The sequence below is a fragment of the Haliotis asinina genome, chromosome 1 (genome assembly GCF_037392515.1).
Source record: "Haliotis asinina isolate JCU_RB_2024 chromosome 1, JCU_Hal_asi_v2, whole genome shotgun sequence".
NCBI classification, from domain to species: domain Eukaryota; kingdom Metazoa; phylum Mollusca; class Gastropoda; order Lepetellida; family Haliotidae; genus Haliotis; species Haliotis asinina.
The window spans coordinates 71,813,685-71,839,212 of record NC_090280.1 but is presented as its reverse complement, the minus strand read 5'-3'; the positions used below and the strand labels follow the sequence as shown (position 1 = coordinate 71,839,212).

At 41.7% G+C, this 25,528-nt stretch overlaps 1 protein-coding gene across 1 annotated transcript in view; it reads left to right on the top strand.

The window, feature by feature from the left end:
- LOC137296604 (carboxypeptidase D-like) overlaps positions 1-25,206 on the top strand; it is a 38,880-nt gene extending 13,674 nt beyond the window's left edge. Inside the window, exons 5-26 of the mRNA XM_067828418.1 lie at positions 850-1,133; positions 1,505-1,696; positions 3,647-3,933; positions 7,242-7,341; positions 7,532-7,674; positions 8,266-8,435; positions 9,019-9,401; positions 9,550-9,710; positions 9,968-10,056; positions 11,835-12,072; positions 12,517-12,625; positions 13,581-13,730; positions 13,871-14,039; positions 16,028-16,214; positions 16,535-16,667; positions 16,796-16,933; positions 17,811-17,918; positions 19,357-19,418; positions 19,645-19,776; positions 20,005-20,196; positions 21,096-21,189; positions 21,632-25,206. Of these exons, the coding sequence (XP_067684519.1) occupies positions 850-1,133; positions 1,505-1,696; positions 3,647-3,933; positions 7,242-7,341; positions 7,532-7,674; positions 8,266-8,435; positions 9,019-9,401; positions 9,550-9,710; positions 9,968-10,056; positions 11,835-12,072; positions 12,517-12,625; positions 13,581-13,730; positions 13,871-14,039; positions 16,028-16,214; positions 16,535-16,667; positions 16,796-16,933; positions 17,811-17,918; positions 19,357-19,418; positions 19,645-19,776; positions 20,005-20,196; positions 21,096-21,189; positions 21,632-21,861 (3,751 nt within the window). The 3' untranslated portion in view covers positions 21,862-25,206. The remainder of the gene's footprint in view (positions 1-849; positions 1,134-1,504; positions 1,697-3,646; positions 3,934-7,241; positions 7,342-7,531; positions 7,675-8,265; positions 8,436-9,018; positions 9,402-9,549; positions 9,711-9,967; positions 10,057-11,834; positions 12,073-12,516; positions 12,626-13,580; positions 13,731-13,870; positions 14,040-16,027; positions 16,215-16,534; positions 16,668-16,795; positions 16,934-17,810; positions 17,919-19,356; positions 19,419-19,644; positions 19,777-20,004; positions 20,197-21,095; positions 21,190-21,631) is intronic.
- Positions 25,207-25,528: the final 322 nt, after the last annotated feature.

The following is a 25,528-nucleotide window of genomic DNA, read 5'->3' as shown; positions in this document are numbered from 1 at the left end:
CACATGTGCTACCATGGCCAGCTGAAGAGTGTGTTTCAAATGACAGTGTGTCCTCCAGCTGTTTTGACATGGGTTGGTGTTCTTACAACTCCAGGTGGCTGCAACACTTCATATGGAACTTGAGACTAGCTATACTGTATATACTTGTAGGAATGTTTTGGGTTAGACCTGAGCTCTTTTATGTGCCATTAATTGTTAGTGAGTGCTAATGAGCCCAATCAAAGTCTCTGACCTGAAAGTCTTGGTGTTCTTCTTGTCCAACAATTTAGGTCCAGTACCATGTGTGGGGATCAGTCATTTCTGGTGCAGCTCAGTATATGGAATCAACTTCCACTTGAGTTAAGGACAGATATCAGCCAGAAAAGTTTCAAATGTAAACTGAAAACATACTCTTTTAAACAAACATACAGTGTTCAACCTTTCATTATCGAGTTGTTTGGAGAACAATACTGAGCTGTACTTTCGGATTGGGACTGGCACTGTATAACTATTTTCATTATATTATATCCATGTGAGCTCTGAATATTTTTACGGGGGTGCAATACAGATGATGTGGTCAAATTCCTTATTGCACCCACGATTCCATATTGAACCCCTGCTGGTTTTACTTTCTCCAGAGTTCATTAAAACAGGTTAATGCAAGATAAGAGGGTACATAACAAATCTAGAATGTGCAATCTTCAAACTCATTGTTTCTCTCCCTCCATAACATCTCATTCAATACAAACCATACAAATGCACTAGAATGATATTATATATATTTATGAAAATGATGATGAAGGCAATGAACTTGATTAGTATAATGGATGTAGTTACCCAGTATAACCCTGATGAGACTATTCACTTCAGCGTGACTCTCACAAGTTCTTCACCCACGCCACCAACAGAGGATCCCCTAGATACACTCAATGAGTTTATGAGCCGCTTCCAGGTGGCTGAGCACAGGGAAAACATGTTGTTCAAAGAGCCGCAACAGTTTGTCCATCATCATTATGATGCTCTCACAAATTTCCTCTATGACCTGGCTGAGAAATACCCAAACATCACTCACCTGTATTCTGTGGGCAAGTCCGTCCAGAACAGGGACTTGTGGGTAATGGAGGTCAGCGACAATCCAGGCAGACATGAACCAGGTGAGTTGGGAGACACTTGGTCCTAACAATGACATGAAACACAGTTAAATCATTCAGATGGATAACTTGCACAGACCTCGATACTAGGAAAGACTAGTTGACTCGTCTCCCTCTTTTTCTTTGAAATGATAGTCTACTTAATCCTGTGTCTCACGATGCAGTTGCTATTGCCGACTTTTGCAGTGACTGTCCACAGAACATGAAGGAGGACTTATGTTCTAACTGGTCCAAGTTTCTGTGACTAAATATAGCATGGACACCATATCTACTTACTTAGACTTGAAGAAAGATAGAAATAAGATGTCCAAGTGTACTTACCTGATGTTTTATTAGTTGTTTTTGCAAAGCTTATTTCATTTTGTGTTGTCCAGGAGAACCTGAGTTCAAGTACATTGGTAACATGCATGGTAACGAAGTGGTTGGTCGGGAACTACTGCTGCAGCTACTGGAATTGCTGTGCAGTAACTATGGTAACAATGATTTCATCACCTTGATGGTTGATCTGACCCGGATACATATCATGCCAACCATGAACCCGGACGGCTATGAGATAGCTGTTGAAGGTAAGCCAGTTGCATCAGCTGCTCAACACTTTCTGTCCTCATACTGCAGTTTTACTGACATGTTGTGGTTTTACTGCTCTTATGTCACAGGTTTTACTGACACCATGTTGGGTTTTTACTGCTCTCATGTTGAGGGTTTAACTGATGTCATGTTAGGGGTTTTACTGATTGCTTGTCAGAGGTTTTACAGCTCTTGTGAGGCCTAACTTACCCTATCTCATGTATTGTACTCTCTTGTTAATTCAACAAATGAGTGGAAACGAGAAACTTGTGAACTCATCTCGGCTTCGAGTTCAAGCATCTACCCTCCATGATGTCCACCTTCATGGACATCTTGCTGTCCCTCGCAAGAGGCATGCGTCATGGTGATGGTTTCCACCGGCGTGCAGACAGAGACTATTGTAGGGCATCATGAGAGCATGGCCAATCTTCTTTAAAAAATTCGAAAGTAGAACATCCTTAGAAAGCAACAAAAAGGAGATCCCACACCTTCATCCAAACCTTGGGATGATTTTTCTGGACACTTCTTCAAACTCCTATTTACAAGGGAATCTGTGCGACGTAGATTCGTCAAAGGTTTCTTGTTTTGGCCAGTTTAGTGGCTGCTATTATCCCAGTGTTGTGAAAACAGAACTTAGAAGTTTAAGTGCTGACACTTGACAGTACAGTGTTCCCAGAAATTATTGAGAAAATCTTTGTTTTTTTTCTAATGATGCTAAGATTGGAAAAAGGGCTTTCACTATGCACTAAGCATACTAAATAAGAGAGACAACTCTTGAAGGCTTAGAAGGTAGCTCATTACGTCAAGAGTTATCTCCCTTGTCTGAGCAGACGGCTTTTTTGAAAGGGGTGAGGCTGATGCTAAAGTGTTAGCTTGTAGACATGGTATTCCTCTGTCTACAGTATACAGAACTTTGAAGAATATTCAAACAGGAACCGGGATAGAGCACAAAGCAGGGGCAGGTCGGCCTAGGAAATTCAGTGTTATGGATCGCCGAAGACTTGGGCAGATTGTGAGTAGGGGCAAATTGAAAAGTGTTGAGAACATCAGAAATGAAATGATTAGCAGAGAAAGTCCTCAGGTATGCAATGAAACAGTTAGGCAGGAATTACAGAAACTTAATTGGGTAAAAAAACGTGGAATTCCCTTGCCGTTGATGAAAGATGCACAAAAGGAAAAACGTTTAAACTTGTGTCGGGCTCATGAAAATCAAGATTGGGATAATGTTTTCTTTTCGGATGAAAGAACTGTTTGGCTTTTCCCTAATTGTGTGAAAATTTGGACCAAAGATACTGTCAAACCTATCTACCAGCGACCAAAACATAGCCCGAAGTTTCACATGTGGGGTAGCATATCGGCTTGCGGAGTGACGCCATTGTGTGTTTTCACGGGAAACTTGACAAAAGAAAGATACGTTGGCATTCTAAATGGTCACCTTCTTCCGACAGCGCAAACATTGTATGAAGATGATTGGATTTTCCAGCATGATAATGACCCAAAACACACTGCGCGCTACACAAAACAGTGGTTTTCGGATGAAAATGTTCAAGTTTTAGACTGGCCCAGTTACAGCCCAGACCTAAACCCAATTGAGAATGTGTGGGGAGTCATGAAGGACAGAATAAACCAAAAGGGACTGAGAAATATTGAAGATATGAAGGCCGAGGTGGTCCAATATTGGGATACCCTGTCACACGATTACCTACAAACTTTGATGGGTAGTGTGCCTAGGCATATTCAGGCATGCATTGCTGAGCGAGGAAGTCTAACAAAGTACTAAAACAAGACTGAGACTGTTAAAGGATGATGTTTTAACATGTTTATGTAAGTAAAACGCCAGAAGTTAATAAACGGAATGAGTTACATGACGCAACATGATTCTCAATAATTTCTGGGAATACTATATGTAAAGGTAATATTATCTAGTCTGTGACTGTTTCTGTGTACAGGTGACATACAGGGAGTGCGAGGCCGACCCAACAGCCACAACATGGACTTAAACAGGAACTTCCCTGACCAGTACAAGACATTATATACCAATGCAGAACAGGAGCCTGAGACAAAGGTTGTAATGAAGTGGATCCAGTCCCTCCCATTTGTCCTGTCTGCGAACCTCCATGGTGGATCTCTGGTGGCCAACTACCCGTATGATGACTTTGCTCCAAATGGTCATGCTGTGTACAGCAGGTGTCCCGACGACCAGACCTTCAAAATGTTGGCTGAAGCCTACTCATTTGTAAGTAACTTGTGGGTTTCAGGTCGTCAGATCTTCACACTGACATTTTGTGTATTTCACAAAAACATGTATTTCTCCTTGTCCTGACTCATGCTTTATTGTTTATCTCTCCTTCCTTCCGAATGGTTAGTGGAAACTTGAATCCCTTTGATACAGTCACTCACCTTGAGCCACCTCCTTTTTCATGCCAAAAGCGCCCACATAACCATACACATGCCAAACCTCACTCACTCCTTAATTGCCAGAGCAGACGGTTGGGTGGTGTTTCTTGTGTCACTTCGCAGCTTGTCTTTTGTTTATTTTCGGGGTATTTAGCCCAAATTCTGCCATGAATGATTTTATTAATGTATGATTCATCATAATTGAAACAAATATTATCAAAAACTTTCAATTAATATATGTTTTTCACCTTGTTTCAGGTGACTGTTTGTGTATTGTAAACAGTGCCGACATCACATACAGTGTTAGACTCACACTCTGGGGTTCTTCTGTTGCTGTATTTTCATTTGATTATGCATTGATGTTGTTGTATTTATACTATTATCATTTACATGCATATATTTGATGTTCACCTGTGTTATTTATCATAACATGTGATGTTTGATTTGTGTTGAAAGTTTGAAACTTAAAACACAACCTGTTATCAGGTTCATGAAGTCTGGGTGTCATGATGAGACTGTTGTCAGCCTTCTGAGTTGTTGCGGTTCCATTGTGATTATCGTAATTCGGGTTCTGATGTCGTCTCAATCAAAGTCGGCGTCATCTCAAGTGGTGACAGAGGTAACAGTCCATACCTCAGGTAAGAGGTAGCGTGCTGATGCCTGGGGGTGCGGCAGATGCCGCCAGCTATGATGCCCCTCCAGTATTGGAACCACAGACCTTCAGAGAGTTGTCACAGTCATACATCTGACCCAGGTGAAACATATCATCCAACCCAGTGACTTTATGGGGAGTTTAGATCTGCAGGATGCATACCTCTATGCACCGATGCATCCGGAATCCAGGAATTATCTTCGGTTCCTGTTCAACAGCAAACACTGTCTATGGAAGGTACTGAAATTTGGAATTTCGTCGGCTCCTTATTTGTTTACGCGAATAACCAAACCGATCGTCACATATGTACATCAGAAAGGTCTATGCAGTGCCTTTTACCCAGATGAGGGTATACAGACACACGAAGAAGCAGATCTACTCAAACAACAAATTTACAGTCAACCTGTTGACACAGTTGGGTTGGTTGGTAAATCTCATGAAGTCTGAATTGGAACCATCACAAGACTTGAAGTTCCTGGACATCAGATTCTTAACTACAAAGAGTCGAATTCGGGTTCCAGGCGACAGATGGAAGACCATACAATCATCAGTACCAGAAGCCCTCAGCACGTCTCTAAACCTCAGAGCATGGCAGCGTGTGGTATGTTTACCAACGTCATCACAGGATCTTACATGCAGAGGAAGACTACAGTTAAGACCTTACAGCGCTTCCTGACAAAACATCTGAACAATATACAGAAGTTCAGCCTCCCACAACATCTAAAGCATTACATGCTGTGGTGAATGGTGAGATCAAATGTTTGCGGTGAAACTTGTTTGAGAGAACTAGTGTACATCCTGCATCTCTACGTAGATGCGTTTTCCCAAGGATGGGGGCAGAGCGCATTTCAACGATGATGTCGCTGCGAGCACATGGTCGACAGAAGAGGGGAACGTCCACATCAACCAGGTAGAACTACACCGGAGAGTGCAACTAAAGAGTCAAGCCCTGATGATACATACGGACAACTCGATGGTGGCCTTTTAAATCAACCTGCAAGGATCCACCAGATCAGTGCCTCTATTGCAAGTAACATTCCAAATATTTGACATCATGAAAGATATCAACTTGAGAGGCTTGTTGCATACCAGGGCCAAAGAACGTCCTGGCCGTTGACCAATCCAGACCGGTACATCTGTCACCCACAGAGTGGATGCTTTATGTAGATGCTTTCCATTGGATAACAGAAACAGTCGGTCGTCCTCTTATCGATCTGTTCGCAACCTGATTCGGCAATCAGGTGACGATGTTCATCTCAGCAGCGTTCAGTCCACTAGCGTGGGCTGTCCACACCCAAGCCATTTCTTTGGAGAGCTTGAACACTTAAGCGTTTCCTCTGCTGATCCTGTTACCAGAAGTACTACATAAAATCGAACAAAGATCCTGATTTTGCTTGCGCCAACAAGATCCTGGTTTCCGGACCTCATAGAGAAACTCGGTGAACTCATGTTAAGCCCTCCACCTTGGCTGAACCTCCTCATCCATCCTCACAGAAGGCAAAAGCACTGGGGACATAGGTGGGACTTCATTGCAAAGAATCAACTGCGAGGACAACTAGATTGTCGAATATCCAGGATACAAATGACACACATGACTTGTCCTTGTATCTCATAAGAGCTTTGAAGATCTACTTGCAAAGAAAAAATCTCACCTTATGACGCAGACTCATTGATGCCTGGCAACTGATCCATTGCTACTAGCACAGAGTCCATGTTCCCCTGTCTTACAAGATACGTCAGCGCATCAGCAAACTAAAACTCCTTACCTTAACAGAAGGGTTACAAGAGCAGATTTGGTTATAGTCCTTACCTTAACATATGGTTCGTTCCTGATATCTAGACAATGAGGTGTCTAGCATGTCCAAATCCATATAAACTATAAAGATTACTTCTCATACCTGTTATCTGAAGGTGGTCCCCCGTCAGTTGTCAGGCAGAAATCCAGTTTGAAGCCGCAAGAAGAATTCCAGGGGGTGTATAAGCGCACACAGATCTAAGTACAGTCTAGTAGGGAATGCCGAAGGTGGTTGATCTGCCACCTTTTCCGTCTGATTTGGTAAGCAATAAAACATAAGTCAGGATAAGGGAAAATATGTAATTTTTATGATAAAATTGATGTTTTATACTTATCCTCACTCATGAGATGAAGTCCTCCCAACCTTCCCCTCTCACCACACTGGCTACCCTGTAGGTCTGTGTGGAGGCATATAAATTGGAGAAAGTGAGGTTTGCCATGTATATGGTCATGTGGGCGCATTTGGCGGGAAAAGGGAGGTAAGAGATTGTGCGTTTGCTTCTAGAGAATTTTAAGGGATTCAAGTTTCCACTTTGGAAGGAAAGGGGAGATGAGCAATAAAGCATGAGTCAGGATAAGTAATAAATATCAATTGTAATAAGAAAATTACATTAAAAATTACATACATATAAATAAGGTCTAGCAAAGTCAAGGTCTACTTGCTGTACAGCTTGCTTGTGATACTGCTCTTTGTCCATAGGCACACTCTAAGATGCACCTTGGACATCCATGCCCCACCATCAGTAGTGAGTACTTCAAGGACGGAATTGTCAATGGTGCTAAGTGGTACAGTGTAGCAGGTATGTGCAATGTATCTACCGCCTTTTAGTAATCAGTATCACAGTAAACTAATTATTGTCTGATCACTTGTGTGTCTGACAGTTTACAAAAACTTGTGTGTCTGACAGAGGTCACAAAATGACATGGTGTGTTGTTATATGAAATATTTTGTTATGTGACCGATGATCTGATGGAGATGCTTTGTTACAGGTGGGATGCAGGACTGGAACTACCTCCACACCAACTGTTTTGAGATCACCCTAGAGCTGGGTTGTACAAAGTACCCCATGCAATCTGAGCTGCCCAAGTACTGGGCCACCAACAAGTTCCCCCTGCTGGTGTACATGGGACAGGTAGCTGCCTTGTATATCTTGCTGGTCACACTGATTTTTGTGTATGTTCCCTACCAGCAGCCCTGGCAGTGGGTAGACTGCTCCATCACAAACAGTGGGATTAAATGTTACCATTTCAGAGATCCTGTGCCCTCTTTAGCCCTGGCACATCTATGACAGAATCCCCAAAGACTGGGTTTTACGTGATGTGGAAATGTGCATCCAGTACACAGAAATGTACAGAATAGATGCAGACAGAATATCCACTGCACCCAGAGGGACTGACAACATTATTCACTGTACCTACTACACATCTGTGACTTTGCTGGGTATTTAATTGTTACTTTCAGAGCAGTTACATGCCCATCAGTCCACATGATCAATGATACATTCCAGAGTCAAAAGGAATCAAATCATTCAGTCCTCTACACTGTTACTTCATATTGTCACCAGGGACCTTGTCCCCATGACCATGGTAAAATCCAAGGTTAACATAAGTCATGGAATTTATTCCATTGGTCTAATAAATGCTCAATCTGAAAATCTGATTGAGAATCCTGTTTGACCTTTTGCATGTATCTGAATCTGATGTTGACTGTTACTGCTGTGCAGGTTCACAAGGGTGTGAGAGGCTTTGTTCTAGAGGAAAACAGCCAGCATGGTGTGGCCAATGCCTCTATCCAGGTGAAGGGCATCAACCACACCATTATCTCTGCCCAGGACGGCGACTATTGGAGATTGCTTGCCCCCGGGCAATACATCATCACTGCCAGCAAGCAGGGGTGAGTATATCCTGTAGCTAACATCTATTTAGACCTACTTAGTACACGTACATCACTGCCAGCAAGCGGGGGTGAGTATATTCTGTAGCCAACACCAATTTTGACCAACTTGGTACATGTACATCAGTGCCAACAAGCAGGGGTTAGTATATCCTGTAGCCAACACCTATTTAGACCTATTTAGCAAATGTACATCACTGCCAACAAGCAGGGATGTGTATATCCTGTATTCAACACCTGTTTATACCTACTAAATGTATGTACATCAATGCCAGCAAGGAGGGGTTAGTATATCTTGTATTCAGCACCTATGTTGACCTACTGTAGGGTAGTCTAGTCGTTAGAGTGTTCGCTCATCACGCCAATAACTGAGGTTTGATTACCCACATGAGTACAGTGGCGTTAGCCATTTCTGGTATCACCTGCTTGGATATTGCTAGAATATTGCAAAAAGCGGCATAAAACTGAACTCACTCACTCATCCTACCCAGGACACTGTCGACAAGGAGGGGTGAGGATATTCTGCATGCAAGCAGCCAATTCCCTGAGATTCAGCACTGATGTATGTTGATGATTGTTTCAGCTACCACCCCCAGTCAGTGACAGTTCGGGTGACAGATGGCGCTGCTGTAGTGGTTAATTTCACACTGAAGCTCGCAGATGGACAGCGTTGGTCCCAGTCTTTTGACTTTGACATCGCTGAAAACTTAGAGAGTATGTCCTACCTGACAACACATGGAATCCAGGATGAAGTGAACCAGCTGGCTCGAATGAACCCAGGGTTTGTGACTGCTGACACACTGCACATGAACCGCAAGGGGAAGTCTGTGACGGCCATTCACATGTCCTCCGACATGGACCAACATGAAGAGAACAAGGCCCATGTGCTGCTGCTAGGTGGACTGAATGGCAACGACCCTGTCAGCACAGAGCTGCTCATGAGGCTTGCCAGACATCTGATTAAAGGTAGGACCACATTTGGGAGGTTGCTTGACTCTAGTTAAAGGTTTAGAAAATAATTATCATGTTTGTTTCCAAATGAAGAATTGGTCTTCTCTGCTAATATTCACTGATAAATGAATGCCTGCCTGTATGAAGACTGTTTCCGTGCCAGGCTACAACCAGAAGCACCCCCACTGTGTGAAGCTGATAGAACACAGTCACATCCACATCATCCCACAGATCAACATAGAAGGTGCCAGCAAGGCTGTACCCGGTGACTGTGGAGGCGAACACTACTCAGGACAAACGTTTGCTGATCTTGTTAAAAACAATGTAAGTATGGAGCAGTGGTATGAGGATAGATAGCATTAGGAAGTGGAATATCCAGGCTCATAGTGATTGTTTCTCTCTCCTGAGATATTTTGGAAACACTCTATGATGTGTTCCTTGAACACAGCAAAATCATCTGAGATGAACACATCCTTCCAGTGCACATGCATACTGGACTCATATGACCAGTATAGTTAGGAGATACACTTAGTAAATGCCATTCCTTTGCCACACATCATTGTGCCTCCTTTCTGTTTCAGGACACAGTCGTTGCTGCCCTGAAGAGTCAGTTTGATATGCACCAATTTGAGTTTGTGCTAGCCCTGGAGGGAGGAGGGATGTACATGGTGTAAGTGTTCATCCTACTCACAGCTTACACCTGCAGCTTGTCTCACCTAGCCACAGCTTGCTGGCTACACCTGCTGCTTGTCTGACATACCCACAACTTGCTGGCTACACCTGCTGCTTGTCTGACATATTCACAGCTTGCTGGCTACACCTGCTGCTTGTCTGACACACCCACAGCTTGCTGGCTACAGCTGCTGCTTGTCTGACATATTCACAGCTAGTTGGTTACACCAACAGCTTGAATGACATATTCACAGCTTGCTGGCTACACCCACAGCTTGTATGACATATTCACAGCTTGCTGGCTACACCCAAAGCTTGTATAACATATGCTATCAACAAAAAGAAAGGGAACTAAGGAACGGAATGCAGGAAACATTGAGTTGAAAGGGAGCATTACTGTAGTGTAGCACCAGAGCGCAACATCCAGTGACAATGAAATTACACATGATGCACGTGCACACAGAAGTTAAGCTCTGTAGACGGATTGGAAAACTAACAATCACTAATGCAATAGGGTTGAACTAATGCTGAAAAATGCCTCTGAGGCAGTATCTCAATGAACAAACAAAATGGAGAATTGTGGGGATGGTAGATGGGGGACATCATTGTGTCGAGTTGCCTGAATGTTGGGTAAATAAAAAAGTGTAATTTCACCCCTGTGGGATAAGTGCCATCAAACATGCAGAGTTGCAATGAGACCTGGGTGTGGTAGACCACAATCAACGACACCACGACAGAATCGTCTCATTACATTAATGGCCCTACGCAATAGGTTCGAATGAGCACCTGCCATCAATAGGGAATTCGGTACACTCGAATATCGAATTTCACACTCAGTTGTTAAAAAACGTCTCTATCAAGCCCATCTGAAAGCAAAGGGGCCTTTCAAGGGTGTTAACCTTACATCTCACCATAGGCACCAAAGATCATGTGACATACCCACAGCTAGTTTGCTACACCCGCAGTTTTTCTGACATACACGCAGCTAGTTAGCTACAGTTGTTTTTCGTAGACAGAGCAAATGGTTGGTTGTACTTAGAACCATCATACAGTCAGACCCAGTGAGATACAACTGGTATCTAGTTGGCTGAAAAAGGCAGTTTGATAGATTAACTTGGCTTAATGCTCCATGCTTTGGTTGATAGAGTGACAGTGTACCCCAAAGCAGGATAGCTACTGATAATGTCAGTCACTGTATTGTCTGGTCCGGATTCTAACATTTACACTTTTACAATCAGCTGTCATGTAGACTGCGTAACTAGTACTGTAAACTGTCTTATTTCCATGCCTTTAAATTTTCACGAGTGATGGTCACTAAACCTTTTCGCGCCTTCCTATTTTCGCGAGGTGATCTTGTTACAGGGGTGTCTCTGAATGTTTTTACACGACACGCACGTACGTGACCATTGAGCTGTCATAAAATAAACAGATTTGCGAAGTGATTTAGCAACAGATTAATGTAACTGATTTCAAAATTAATCCTTTTTAAGTAGGTGTTAGAGCAATGAAAATAGAAAATGATTGAACTGTTTTAATCCAGATTAGCCTAGCGGTGGCACGTGATTGAGCAATGACACCTGTATTGTTTTTGTGTTGTTGATTTACCTGAATAGAGTGATATATCTATATTATCGCATGTTTTTATTCTCGCGTCATGAAGTCTGACGCGAAGTTCACAAAAATTAAACGGTTGCGACAATTTGGCTGTTTACAGTATATTGGTATTCAGTGACTTTACCCCATGGCTATCCAATCACCACCCACTTCCTTATTCAGCATTCCGCGCAACTCCGAGGTGATGGGTGAATCTGGAATATACACAGCCTTGACAGAGGATGACCCGGTGCTGCAGATGCTAGCCCACACCTACGCCGCAGCCAACACCGCCATGTATGAGGCAGGCACCTGTGGGGGTTCGCTCCTAGAGGGAGTGAAGCATGGAGCTGACATCAACCCTGATGGCAAGGCAGCACCCCTGATGGACTGGGCCTACGATCAACACCACACTTTGATGGTGAGTAGAGGAATGTCTGCAGGTGATTTGATACCACGGAAGGACTTACTTCTTTATGTGGGAACTGAAACTCGTCATGTAATGAGTCATGGAATGAGTATATCTCGGGGTGCATGTGGAAAATCCCACATTGTTTATGCTGTTGCTCCAATATCTGTGTTGAAATGTTATATGTAAATTGTGATGCTTTCATATAGATAATCAAATGATAGATGATTCCATTGTGTCTCTGCAGTAAATACGATGAATTAGCATCAAAGTGTTAAGCAGCCTGTATATTTTATCATTGAGATAGTAGAATTAACTGTTCATGCTTCAGTGGGATTACAGTTTATGTTATCTGCCAAATTACTGCCTCAACCAAAGAGGAAGAGATACATGTTTGAATGTAGAACTGTGAAGGTGAGACAATGGAGGTAGAACTAGTGCTTGTATCTGTTCCAGTTGTGCGCCTACATCAGCTGTTGTAAATACCCCCCTGCGGACATGCTGCCCAGTCTGTGGATGGCCAACCTCAACCCACTGATGAACACTCTTCTTAAAACACTGCAGGGTAGGTCTGAGTAATGCTTCAAATTATTAGTATATGCCAGCTTTCTATAGTGCCCTATTTGAACTACTTTTAAATCACTGTAAGGGATCCCTCCCATTATAGAGGTATATTCAGAGCAGGGTGCACTGGGACACAGTCACAGTAATTTGTACAAGTTCATGTACCCGCAAGTAGGTGTTTGCATGTTTTCATGTGGCCATCATCTGTTTTGATTGTCCCATGAGTCAGCTGGGTGTTATGGACAGAAACGACTTGGACTTCGTCACAAAAGGGAAGGGTGGACTTCATTTCCTGGAGCTCAACTCAAAACCTGTTTAATGTCTTTTAACAAAACCTGTCACATACATCCAACGTTTGCTAAAGTAATGCCTTCTGCCATTTAGGAATTTTAGGTAAAAGAACTTATTTCCTGTTGCCATGACAACACATTAGACTTTGACAACTTTCATAGTTGTGTGTTTTTTGTGAAACTGTGCATACACGAAGACCAGGTTGTCAACTTGGCTTGTTAAGGATTTATGGTTTGTGTGTCTCCATGGCCACAAGTTTAATTTTGTCTCTGTTCATTGTGTTGTGTTTGTAAGGACCATATCTCAAAAGAGGACAGTGTATTCCTTTAATGAAACAAAAAGCAGGTTGTCTATATGGCATTTTGGAATCCTTTACTTGGATAGTGGTGTGTACCAGAGATGTTTCGAATCCCAATGTTTTGGTAGCTCAGTAACTAGTAACTACTGTTGTACACAGACCGATTAAGTAGAAATTCTCTCATCAAGGTGGTCTTGAAGTAGCTGTCAGAAGCTTTCAATTTCAAATAGGGATATGTCGTCGTCTTATGACTCAAGGTCTTTAATTGTTGTACAAGATATATTTACCTCATTATTGATGTAGGGTTTTGTAAGTCCTTCACACAAACGCTGTTGTGTATCCTCACAAGTTAGTTTCCTGTATTCAGGTGTCCAGGGGCAAGTGTCTGACATCAGTAGCCGCCCCATTAAGGAGGCCATCATCAAGCTGGACAACAGAGAGTTCACAGCCTCAGAGGATGGCACATTCTTCTTCCTCCTCAATGAAGGCTTCCACACCATTGTAGCAGATACTCCAGGTAATACATGCACTGACACCTTGGCAGAAACATCATTGTGAAGTATTTTTCAGAAATCATTATCCATAGATGGTGTATAGTTTAGTACAGGTCACTCTCCTAGAAAGGCTGACATGGTTATGAACTGATATGTTCTACAGGTTACGAATCACTGAACAAGAAGTTCCTTGTGGAGAGTGACGTGACAAGCGAGGTGAACTTGATATTGACGCCAGAAGCAGACTCCCTGGAATATCATGATTATGAGCATACCAAGGACATGCTGCAGGGGCTCACCAATATGTGCAAGGACATTGTCAACATACACAGGTGGGAACAATGTCTGCTACGTTTGATCAGGCTGGGCATGCTCAGCAAATACTGTGTGTTTGTGTGTCTGTCTGTCTGTGTATGTATATGTGTATGTGTCTGTCTGTGTGTATATGTCTGTGTGTGTGTCTGTGCTTATACTTTTTCCTTATTGTGACTCATGCTTATCTTTGCTTGTCTCCTTCTACTTTCCAAACTTCGTGGAACACTTGAATCCCTTGAAGTTCCCTTCATTGAAGAGGACGTAAAATCAATACGCACCCACTAGTACCCTCCCTTTAGCCCGTGCACTGGCGCCCAAATCAGTCACATGAGTGGCCATGCTTGTCTCTCTCTCCTTCATCGCCCTAGAGGACAGATGTGAGGGCACCTTGGTCCCAGTACAGCAGCATATCTTTTTACTTATATCATCTAAATTTCAGCTGTATCCAGTTTTTGCTCTGTATATTTACATTATGTACCAGAATTATGAGCAAATTGTACATATTTTATACATAGTTTGTCTTGTATTTCATCATTGTATGTTTGCTAACATTTGATGAAAACTTGCTTGAGTTGTGAATACTGGTTGTCTGCCGAAGGCGCACATTGTGACAGTGTACACCATGGACTCAGCTGGGAGTTTATTGCCAAGAATAGGCTGCCTGGACAACCTGACAGACAATTTCACATCCCAGCACTGTTTACAGTATTTGGTCCAAGTGACATTATATTACGAGCATACAAAGCAGCAGGCCATGTGTCATCACAAGACTCCAATCCACATGAAGTACGAGCCCTGTACATGGAAACTGCTTGATAACAACAATTGTAGATGCCTGCTTTAGGAAATCTGGTACCCTGTTTGCCAACCACTACCCCAGAGATATCACCACCAAAGACGTTGCTGGCATTCACCAATTCATTCTACTAGTTGTAGCACAACACCTAATGGTTCCTCAAGGGCACTGAGGAAATCTCACCCTTCTTAAATGGTTGAGAGTCCATGCACATGTCTCAGAACAGAGGTGCGGGAGTGATTGTATCCCTGTACTTGTATGCTATACTTGTACCCGAAGAAGGGATTGTCAAACAATGAAACTGCTATAAGATAACTGGTAGGTCACTAGAATATATAACACCACATGAAGATGTCATAAGAAACTTTCATTGACAAATTTGTGAAGTGTGGTACAGAATGAAAGTTTGCAAGTCTATAGTGCCATTTCAAGCTCCCATGGTGGGGGTTACAGGATGTAAAGTAAAGACAACCAGAAAATCAAGGAACTGGCATGACCCACCACAGATTCTGACGGGTTCTGTCAAGCATAATAAGCATGAGTCAGGATAAGGAAAAATATGTTATTTTCTGATGAAAATTGATATCCTGAGTCATGAGGTCAGCCCTCCCATCCTCCCCTCTCATAACACTCTAGATTTCACTGTGAATCCAGGTGTTGGGCTGTTTGATTCGGAGAGAGTGACAAGCATTGCCAGTCATCTGACTGATTTGAAGGGGCTAAAGGGAGGCTACTCGTGAATGAGTGTTGAGTTTACATCCTCTTCAATGAAATGAACTTCTAGGGAATCAAGTGTTCCACTATGTTGGGATAGAAGGAGGAGACAAGCATAATAAGCATGAGTCAGGATAAGTATAAAATATCAATTTTAATAAGAAAATTACATTATGTGTGTATGTGTGTGTGTGTCTGTGTGTTACATGTTTCTGTGTGTTACATGATTCTGTGTGTTACATGATTCTGTGTGTTACGTGTTTCTGTGTGTTACATGTGTCTGTGTGTTACATGATTCTGTGTTACATGTGTCTGTGTGTTACATGTGTCTGTGTTACATGATTCTGTGTTACATGTGTCTGTGTGTTACATGTGTCTGTGTGTTACATGATTCTGTGTCTTACATGTTTCTGTGTCTTACATGTTTCTGAGTGTTACATGTGTCTGTGTGTTACATGATTCTGTGTGTTACATGTTTCTGTGCTGTTGTTGCAGTATTGGGACCAGCAGTCTTAAGCGAGACCTCCTTATGGCCGATTTCCACAAACCAGGGAAGAACAGCACCCCCGGGGTTTTGTTTGTGAGCAATATCCATGGCAACGAGGCAGTCGGCAGGGAGCTGCTGTTACTGCTGGCTGATGACATCTGCCGAAATTATGGGAAGGATTCTTACATAACTGATGTAAGAATGCACTTGGTAGAGAAGAATTTTGGTTAGGTGTGAGAAGAAGTTACAGAACATGTGACGTTTTTATTTGGCGAATGTAATCTGTCCTTCTAGGTTGGTATTGTAACACACCCTTCATATTTGTTAGCTGAAATCCAGTTGATCCTTGCTCTGTCTCCGTTGTGCCTGTGTGTTTCATTGGAGTTATGACGTTCCATTTTTGTCTTGATGTTTTTAGGATAACAGGATCCTCCATTCCCTAAATCAGTGAAATATATAAGAAACCTGGTGAAGTGATCTCTTTTTGTAAATGTCACGGTGGTTGTGTGTTGCAGCTTGTAGACAACACTCGTCTGTATCTCCTGCCATCCCTCAACCCTGATGGAATGGCATTGTCACAGGAGGGTTGTGGGTCCACACAAGGACACAAGAATGGACGGGAGATTGACCTAGACATGGCCTTCCCAGGTAGGTTTGTCAACATGCAAGTACACTTACCGAGCCATTGTAATTGGCAGACATCAGTTGTATCATAAATAAATTTTGTTATGTGTTTACACTGATGAGAATTTTGACAGATTAACATGTTTCTGCAGGTATTGAGGCTGACTTGAGGCAGGTCCTGGAGCCCGAGGTGGCATCTCTCACCCAGTGGATGGCTGGAACAGATCTGTCTACTGCCATCAGCCTACAGAGTGGAGATCTGGTGGTTACATATCCTCACAGGAGAACAGGTAGATACACCTCACCTTCTTTATTTCAACTAAAACAGTACAGGCAGATACACCTTTTTTTAAGTCAGGTAGTGCAGGATAGATAGGTACACCTTTTTTAAGTCAGGTAGTGCAGGATAGGTGGGTACACCTTCTTTAAGTCAGGTAGTGCAGGGTAGATAGGTGCACCTTCTTTAAGTCAGGTAGTGCAGGATAGATAGGTACACCTTCTTTAAGTCAGGTAGTGCAGGATAGGTAAGTACACCTACTTAAAGTCAGGTAGTGCAGGATAGATAGGTACACCTTCTTTATGTCAGCCAATGCAGGATTTGTTGTGGTGTTTCTGTGTTTGACAGCTGTACACTATTGTCTTGTTTCGGAGTTAGGTAACTGCACATTATTGTCATGTTTCTGTGTTTGACAACAGTACCTCATGTTTCTGTGTTTGACAACAGTACCTCATGTTTCTGTGTTTGACAACAGTACCTCATGTTTCTGTGTTTGACAACAGTACCTCATGTTTCTGTGTTTGACAACTGTACCCTGTCGTCATGTTTCTGTGTTTGACAATCGTACCATGGTTTCTTGTTTCTGTGTTTAACAACTGTACCCTATTGTCTTGTTTCTGTGTTTGACAACCACACCCTATTGTCTTGTTTCTGTGTTTGGCAACTGTACCCAATTGTGTTTTTTCTGTGTTCAACATCCGTACCATGTTGTCTTGTTTCTGTGTTTGACAACCATACCCTATTGTCTTGTATCTGTGTTTGACAACCATACCCTATTGTCTTGTTTCTGTGTTTGGCAACTGTACCCAATTGTGTTTTTTCTGTGTTCAACATCCGTACCATGTTGTCTTGTTTCTGCTTGACATCCATGTACTATTGTGATGTTTCAGACCAGACTATGAAGGCAGATGAGACTACCCTGAAGAAACTTGCCTCGGCCTACGTGAGCAACCACCCTCAGCTGAAGTCCGGGGCAGCAGGCTGTGACAGCACCACAGGTAGGTTAAGTGTTGACTTGCACAACATTGGTAGCTACTTCAAGAATCTCTACCTGAGTCAAGAGTGAACAAATATACATGCCTTTATTACTATACTAGTATTTGTATGTCAACAACATCCCAGAGTTCCACACAAGATTTCGCTCTTGTGGGTCCTGTATGCAGCTCATCTGGGCCTTTGATGTCCAGCTCAGCAACTCAAAGGCAGTTTGTTTTTCCCTCCATCATAGATGTCAGTCTCAAACGGCACACATGTGATCATCAGTCTCAACTCCCAGTTAGTTAAAACACTAGGTTCTTGCAGAAAAAACTGAAATCTCAAGGTCAGGAAAAGCCTTCATACAATGTATTTACAACCAGAACCTTGGAGTCATGTTTTAGTATAACTTACAGCCACAGACTTGCAGTGGTCAGGTATGATCAATATTACTTGCACATTGCTTACTGAGATGTTTTCCCAACATATTTAATTATATATACTTTTCACAAAACAAAATGCAAGCCCATATTTTGATAACATTGGAACTAGTAATTAATTCTGGAATGACAACAGCGAGTTCATATTGTGCATGATGGTCGTCAGTTGAACCAAGCTCCATTTTCACAAAGCGGCAGTTCAGGGATACAAGCTCATGGTCACCTGCAATCTATAGTGTGTACGTTCCTAGCATTTGAAACCTGCTTGAAACTTTGTGCCCACAGACACAATCAAAGATTGATTTATGGGGAATGGTGGCCACTTGGTTTGGTGGGAGAGTCTGTGCCTGGTTGCTTCTGTTTTATTCGACTGTCAAACATGTCTCACAAATGTTCTCTTGTATTCAAATCTGGCAATGTTGATGGCCAAGTGAGGACATCAATGTCATTGTTGTGTATATATGCAGCCATTACCACCGTGCAAAATAGCCACTTAACCACTGGCCAGTGACAAATGAAAATCCAGCTGGGCCAGTAAATCTCCAGTCACTTGCCTGACTGACTAGACGGACCTATTCCTATAGGTTGGTGCATCAGATGTGAATCTGGATGTTAGTGAAATTCCCATTGTTTACACTGACAAAACAAAGCCAACTGAACATGTCTGACTGCATGTGACGTTTCAATGGTGTGGTCCACCAAGATAACACCAGGCATCACACCATTAATCTGCTAGTATGATGGACATCTTTATCAGGCCATAAGCTTGCATTATTTAAAAGTGTATGATGACTTAACACATTGGAGAGAGTCATATATTTGTATAGCGACCCCCAAAAATTCATTTTTGGATTTCATCATGATCATCTCTGCATATATTGGGGTAGTGTTGAAACTCTGTTTAGCTTTAGTATTTACTTAGGTGCCATCAACTTCAGCACACTAACGTGAGTATATATACTGTATGTGTGTGAAGCCAAATGTGAAGGCACAGAACACTCTGTCATGTTGATTGTTGCAGGTAAATACCCTGGAGGAATGGTCAGTGCCTTCAAACAACATAACCACTCTGGCAGTTTGATGGTGAGTACTTTCACTTATACATACTGCTGGTAGGACTTGCAGGACAGCAGGACTTGTCTGAAGCCTGTCACAGAAGTCTGTGTGCCATGTTACATGTACTCATGGCTGTCACTGTACTGTATCATGTTATTGTGGGTATACTGTAGAGAATGAAAGGTATTGTGTACTTTATAACATGTTCTTTTGATGAGCTGACGGTCATGTCTCTCTATCTCTCTCTCTCAAGGACTATATCTACGACAGCCAGCACATCCCTACCATCACTGTCTACACCGGCTGCTGTGTCTACCCATCCTCATCCTCTCTCATTGACCTCTGGCACGCCAACAAGAAGTCACTCTTTGCTGTCATACAGGAGGTGAGTCTCTCAAATAAGAGGGCCACTTGAAGAGTCTTCATTGATGTCAGGGCTCAGGATACCCAGGGTTTGGCACCTTCATGAGGAGGTTTGGGATGGACAATATAGCCAATAGTATACACGTTTAGTCAGGTGTAATCCAGCGAATTCTATGTTGTTTTAGGGATATCACATTAAATGCTGAAGTTAGCTCCACCCTAAAGGATCACTTTTGATGCTCTGCTTCAGTCCCACTACGGTGTGTCGGGTGTGGTGGTCAATAAGCAGTCCAGTACTGGCATGTCTGGTGTCGTCATATACGTGAAGGACTCTGGAACATTCCAGACCCTGGCTGACCCTCATGGTTATTTCCACATGTACCTTGCCCCAGGCAAATACTCTCTGAAGACCTTCAGTCCAGAATTCCCGCAACACACCATGGTAAGGCAGAAAGTACATGTATTCATATTTGTGACTGCATTATGATATCTGTTGATGCCTTATAGTCTGTTAACAGAGCTGTTTGTCTTATCATATTGTTTATCACTTGATGATTAGAACTATTAACTTCGTCTATATAATGTTTGTGATTTTGTGGTATGTTTGAGGAGAGTACAGGGAATAATTGCTCAGTGCCATGATTGTTGACTATATTTTGGGAGTATAAATTCTTGGCCAAATGTGCACCATGTTAGCCTGGATTCCTTGTTTCTGCCACAGGCCTGTCAGGCTCACTATGGATGTACAGGTCACCAGGATGTCACTAAAACACAGCTGACTCACACCCTCAACCATACAGCCCCCTCCCTATTAAACTCACCTGAAACAGTTTCTCTTGCATGTACTGTATGTGTGAGGGTTGTAGACTTGACATTTACAGTCAAATCTCGTAAATCCAATGTCATTCATGGCACAGCCAATACTCCGATTAACAAGTATGTTGGACTAAGTAAATGAGACTATTTTACATTTATTAATTTTGCTACCAACAAAAACATCAGAAAAGCCGATTGTCAGATAAATGGAGGTCGGATAAACAGGATTTGATTGTGTGTCTCCTAGACCATGGGACTGGATGCTTGAATATGTTACAGATCCTTGTCAAAAGTTGCAAATCCTAAGTTTTATGGAGTCAAAACCTGGTGATGGTAATCTCTGTTGTTGTCTATTACTGTGAACGTCTATGGAGGAGATGGTAGAGTACATGATAGTGATATGTAGTACTGTCTGGGCAGGTACAGTCCGATCATTCACAGGATTCTTATTTCACCCATCCTTGGACGTAACCCATCACAGATGATAGAATCTTATTAGTTACAATGTGATTTACTATGTTACAGACTGTCACAGTGGGGACTGATGCAAATCAAGGCAAAGAAGTTAGGATTGTCATGTCAAAGACAACATCGAAGACACTTCTGGTTGTTGCTGCAGGTGAGAGATTAGTGATGTTTCCATCCTGAAGTAGAGAACACTAGCCGGTCAAGTGCAGGACAAAACCTTTGTTGTAATATCACAGCATGACACGTTACTCTACATTTGACCCATGAAGATCTGGATAACAATTGGTCTTCAGTAATTTATGCTTGTCATAAAAGGTAACTAACAGGATCAGGTGGTCAGTCTTGCTGACTGGTTGACACATGTCATTATAAGTCAATATTCATTGTGCATATCACTGGATTGTCTGGTCCAGAGTTGATTTACAGACTGCCACCGTATAGCTGGAATATTGCTGAATGTGGAGTTGAGCAACTCACCACCCAACCAAATACTGTACATCTCTGTCCCTAACAGTTTTATTAAAGTAACTTGCCTGTCACACTTTTGAACGGAAATGGTCTGTCCTTTGTACTGAGACTATGTGTATGCCCAGGTGTCATTGGCTTCATCGTCATCATCGCCATCACAGCTGTTATCTGTTTGAAGACCGGGAAGAACAAGAAGTATGACAACATCGGTTTCCATCGCCTGAATGGGGAGGCTGAAGATGAGGACGACTACGAATTTTTTCAAAAGAAGAATAAATATAATACAAAAGAATATCATGACTACAGTTCAGATGATGAACATGATCTTTATGATGGACGGTTATTGAGACGATAGTCACACTTTGTCATTTATACTCAAACGTAACGTGTTGGAGATATGTTACCAAAAACCTGCTTGATATACTGTAAGTCATGAAACTAATGCATACTGGGGTCACAAGATATTATTAATGCTATTGTCATGTCAGGTGAACTGCACATGCTGGTCATGAGCTTTGTCTGGCTGTAAATTACGAAATACTAAATAATCAATAGACAATTCAGTAAAGCGCTGGACACAGCATTTCTCAGTTCTAGTTTAGAAGGTAGGGTAGCCTGGTAGTTAAAGCATTCTCTCAAAACACTGATGGCCCAGGGTTCATTCCCCTCATGAGTATATTGTTTGACGCCAACTCTGATCCACACCATGATATAGCTAGAATAATGCTAAAGGCAGCAGAAAACCATGATCGCTTGCTCTCAGAACCAGTTACTTATCCTGCTATAGAACATAATCATGATGATGATTTTGAGATTTAACCTGCACTTTAAACAACAGCACATGGGATGATGCTTAACATAAACCGAACATTGCTCTTCCACACTGTATGGATGCCATCAACTGGTCTACATTGTTTGGTTTCATCTCAACTGCTTCAGCTCACAATTCCTGTTATGGACATCAGGGAACAAAGAAGGTTCCTCTATAATCAGATAGTGTTTATCTAAATTTCAAAAGTACAGAAACTGCCTATATCTGATTACAGTCTTAGACTTGGAGTGACACGTAGATTAAATGACATGAGTTTCATGATGTACAGTATGCTGCTGACCACAGAGACAGGAAGTTGAGCCATGTTGACAGCCATTGTTACAAGAACAAGCCAGTATGTCGGTTCCAGGCTGGGTGTTCCTTGTAAACAGTTTACTTCCTCGGCCCAGATTGTTGGGGGCTGTACACACATCTCTATACAATAGATACAGTGCTCATGGTCCTACTCACTGATTGCTTACTTATCGTACTGTACTGGTTTAACTCTTTGTTCATCACGCCAAAAATCTGAGGTCAATTTGCTGTCGAATAATGTCATGTCGGTGGTCATGGCAGCTACATGCATATCACGCCATGCTACTTACATTGAGATGGATGATGAGCAAAGGGACATATGCTCTGTGTACAGCCTCACATGCCTGGTGCTAGCGTTGCATAAGAAGTGTACATAGTTTATTTTGTGATAGTTTTGCATGAGCCAAGTGAGGTGATGGATATGGAGATGTATTTCCAGTGTAATGTACTTTGTTGGGGAATGCAGGGTGGAACATATCCAAATGAAACAGATTAGTATATTTTTGGTTTTCTATTTGAAGTCAGTAGTGTGAGATAGTGAAATAGTAAGTATAGCTGGTGGAGACTGGCTGGCTACATCAGGGGTGGTGACAGATGGTATCAGGGGTTACTTAAACCAATATTTCATTGTTGTAACAAATGCCTTGTACATAGTTTGTAGTGAACATGAAATATCAATTGTTTAAAACCATCCATGGACTAACCCATGTTTCAGTAAGTGAAACAGACCCAGAAGAAAGCAGTGTCCATGTATGTAAAACATGCCTGACAGTGAGATGCAGTTACATATATGGGGTTTGTATGGTCTGGCAAACGTAATTCAGTGTATGTATATATATTTAAGACGTCATTTTTCTAAGTTAGTAACATGTATGAATATGTTTCCAGTTTTTGTAGCCAATGTTTATAGAGTAATGATTTTGGTTGATGGTGTATGGGTAAACATACCTCAGATTTAACCGGATTTGCCTGATAGGCAGTTCACAGGAGTACAACAGTGATTGTCTCCCCTTGTTAAAGGTGATGATGAAGAAATACTTACATATGCATCACACTGATGTCAAATGGCTTCAGATGGATGTTTCATTGATGTCTCAACCAGCTCTAAACCCCAACATTCCAATTGGTCAGTCATCAATTTATATACACAAAGGCTTCCAAAAGTTGACAAATCCAGGTCAGCCTGTATGATATTCCTCATGTAAACTGTTCATACATGTTTTGATTTTTACTTGTTTGACGTCATGTTTACAGATTTTTTACTGACATGGTTTGTCAGCTCTGTTTGCAGCCATGTTGGTATCCAGGATGCTGCATGTTGATAACTTGTCCATTGATGGGCCTATAATTTTCATTTTGTCTGTAAAGGCCACATTATACACAATGCATCATTTTAAAAAAAAAAATTGGAATTCTATTTAAAACGAAAACTCACAAATGGAAACAGGGTGTACAGAATAGAGAAAATGTAAAAAAATCGTCATCAAGTCTTGATGTTTTATTTGGTCACATGCTCAGCAGGATCTCCCTGTGGTAGCAAGATTGTGTTGTCATGTATAGTGTGTACAGCAATGTATGTTTTCCTCCCTACTGCTGGACATTTAATGGAAACCTCCCAACACATAACCATGTTTGTGTCTTGTTCATGCTGATCTAATCTTATGTTATTACTGAATGAAGATAATTTTAAGGATATATACAACTTCAGCCTTTCACTGATTGAACAAGTTGTATATCAATAAAGTTATTTTCATTCCTCATCACCTGTTATTACTGATAAACAAATGTGACATCAACACAGATCCTTGCCTGTCCAGCTATACAGCAGCAGGAAACGTAGCCATTTTTCATGTATATTTTGTTGTTTTGTTTTTCCCCACAAAGGGACCCTTCTGTAATCTATGCACTTGAAAAGTACCTTATTTTGGACATGCTTAACTGTTTTATATATGTACTCTGCAATGTATGCTTGCCAAATCAAATTTCATTGATTGGGATTGAAATGATTTTACAGACAGATACAGGATATTTTGACTGTTTGTCGTATAATTTAAACAAAGGGTTTCCAGACTTGCTAGGCTCCATTTCTGTATGATTGAGCAGTGATTTTGTCTTTCATGATATGATTTGAGAGTGATATGTGAACTGTTTCAATTCTTCTCAACAAGATAGATTTACATTTACATTTACACAAAGCACACATTATGTGCCAGTGACATATTTTGGAATTTCAGGTGTTAAGTTGTGAGTTCATCTGATTCCCAATAGTACATCCCAGTAGTACATCAGAGTACATCAGAAAATTAGTTTGCTCATTTGGTAATTTACAACATAATTATTCAGTTTGACATTCCATTTATGATATATCTGATCTGAAACCTGCTCATTGCAAACCTGTGTTAGTTGTGGTGGTGAAGGTGCAGGTGTTGGGAGCCACCACAACAGTGGAATCAGACATGAAGTCTCAGGCATGGCTTTGTACAAGTGGAAATCATTGATAAACCTTTTTGAATATTTGGATGGAAGTGTATGACAGCTTTTATGATGCTTGTTAATAAAATGTTAACTGAATGTGTGAATAGATGTCTGTTATGGTTTCTACAAATGGGTCTGTGGTTACTTTTGCACATGCTTAGCACGAAGTTGTCTGTTGTTGATTCTGTACAAGTTAGGGAGTCATCGTTGCTGGATTATGCATATCACACAGTCAGGAAAATGAGTTTGGTTACTTCTGCACGTGAATGAGTGAGTGAGTTTAGTTTCATGCTGCAGTCACCAATATTCCAGCTATATGGCAGTGGTCTGTAAATAATCGATCAAAAGCATGAGTATTAATCTACACAATTGAGAACCAATGACATGTGTCAACCACCCAATCCCATTACTGGCCTCTTAC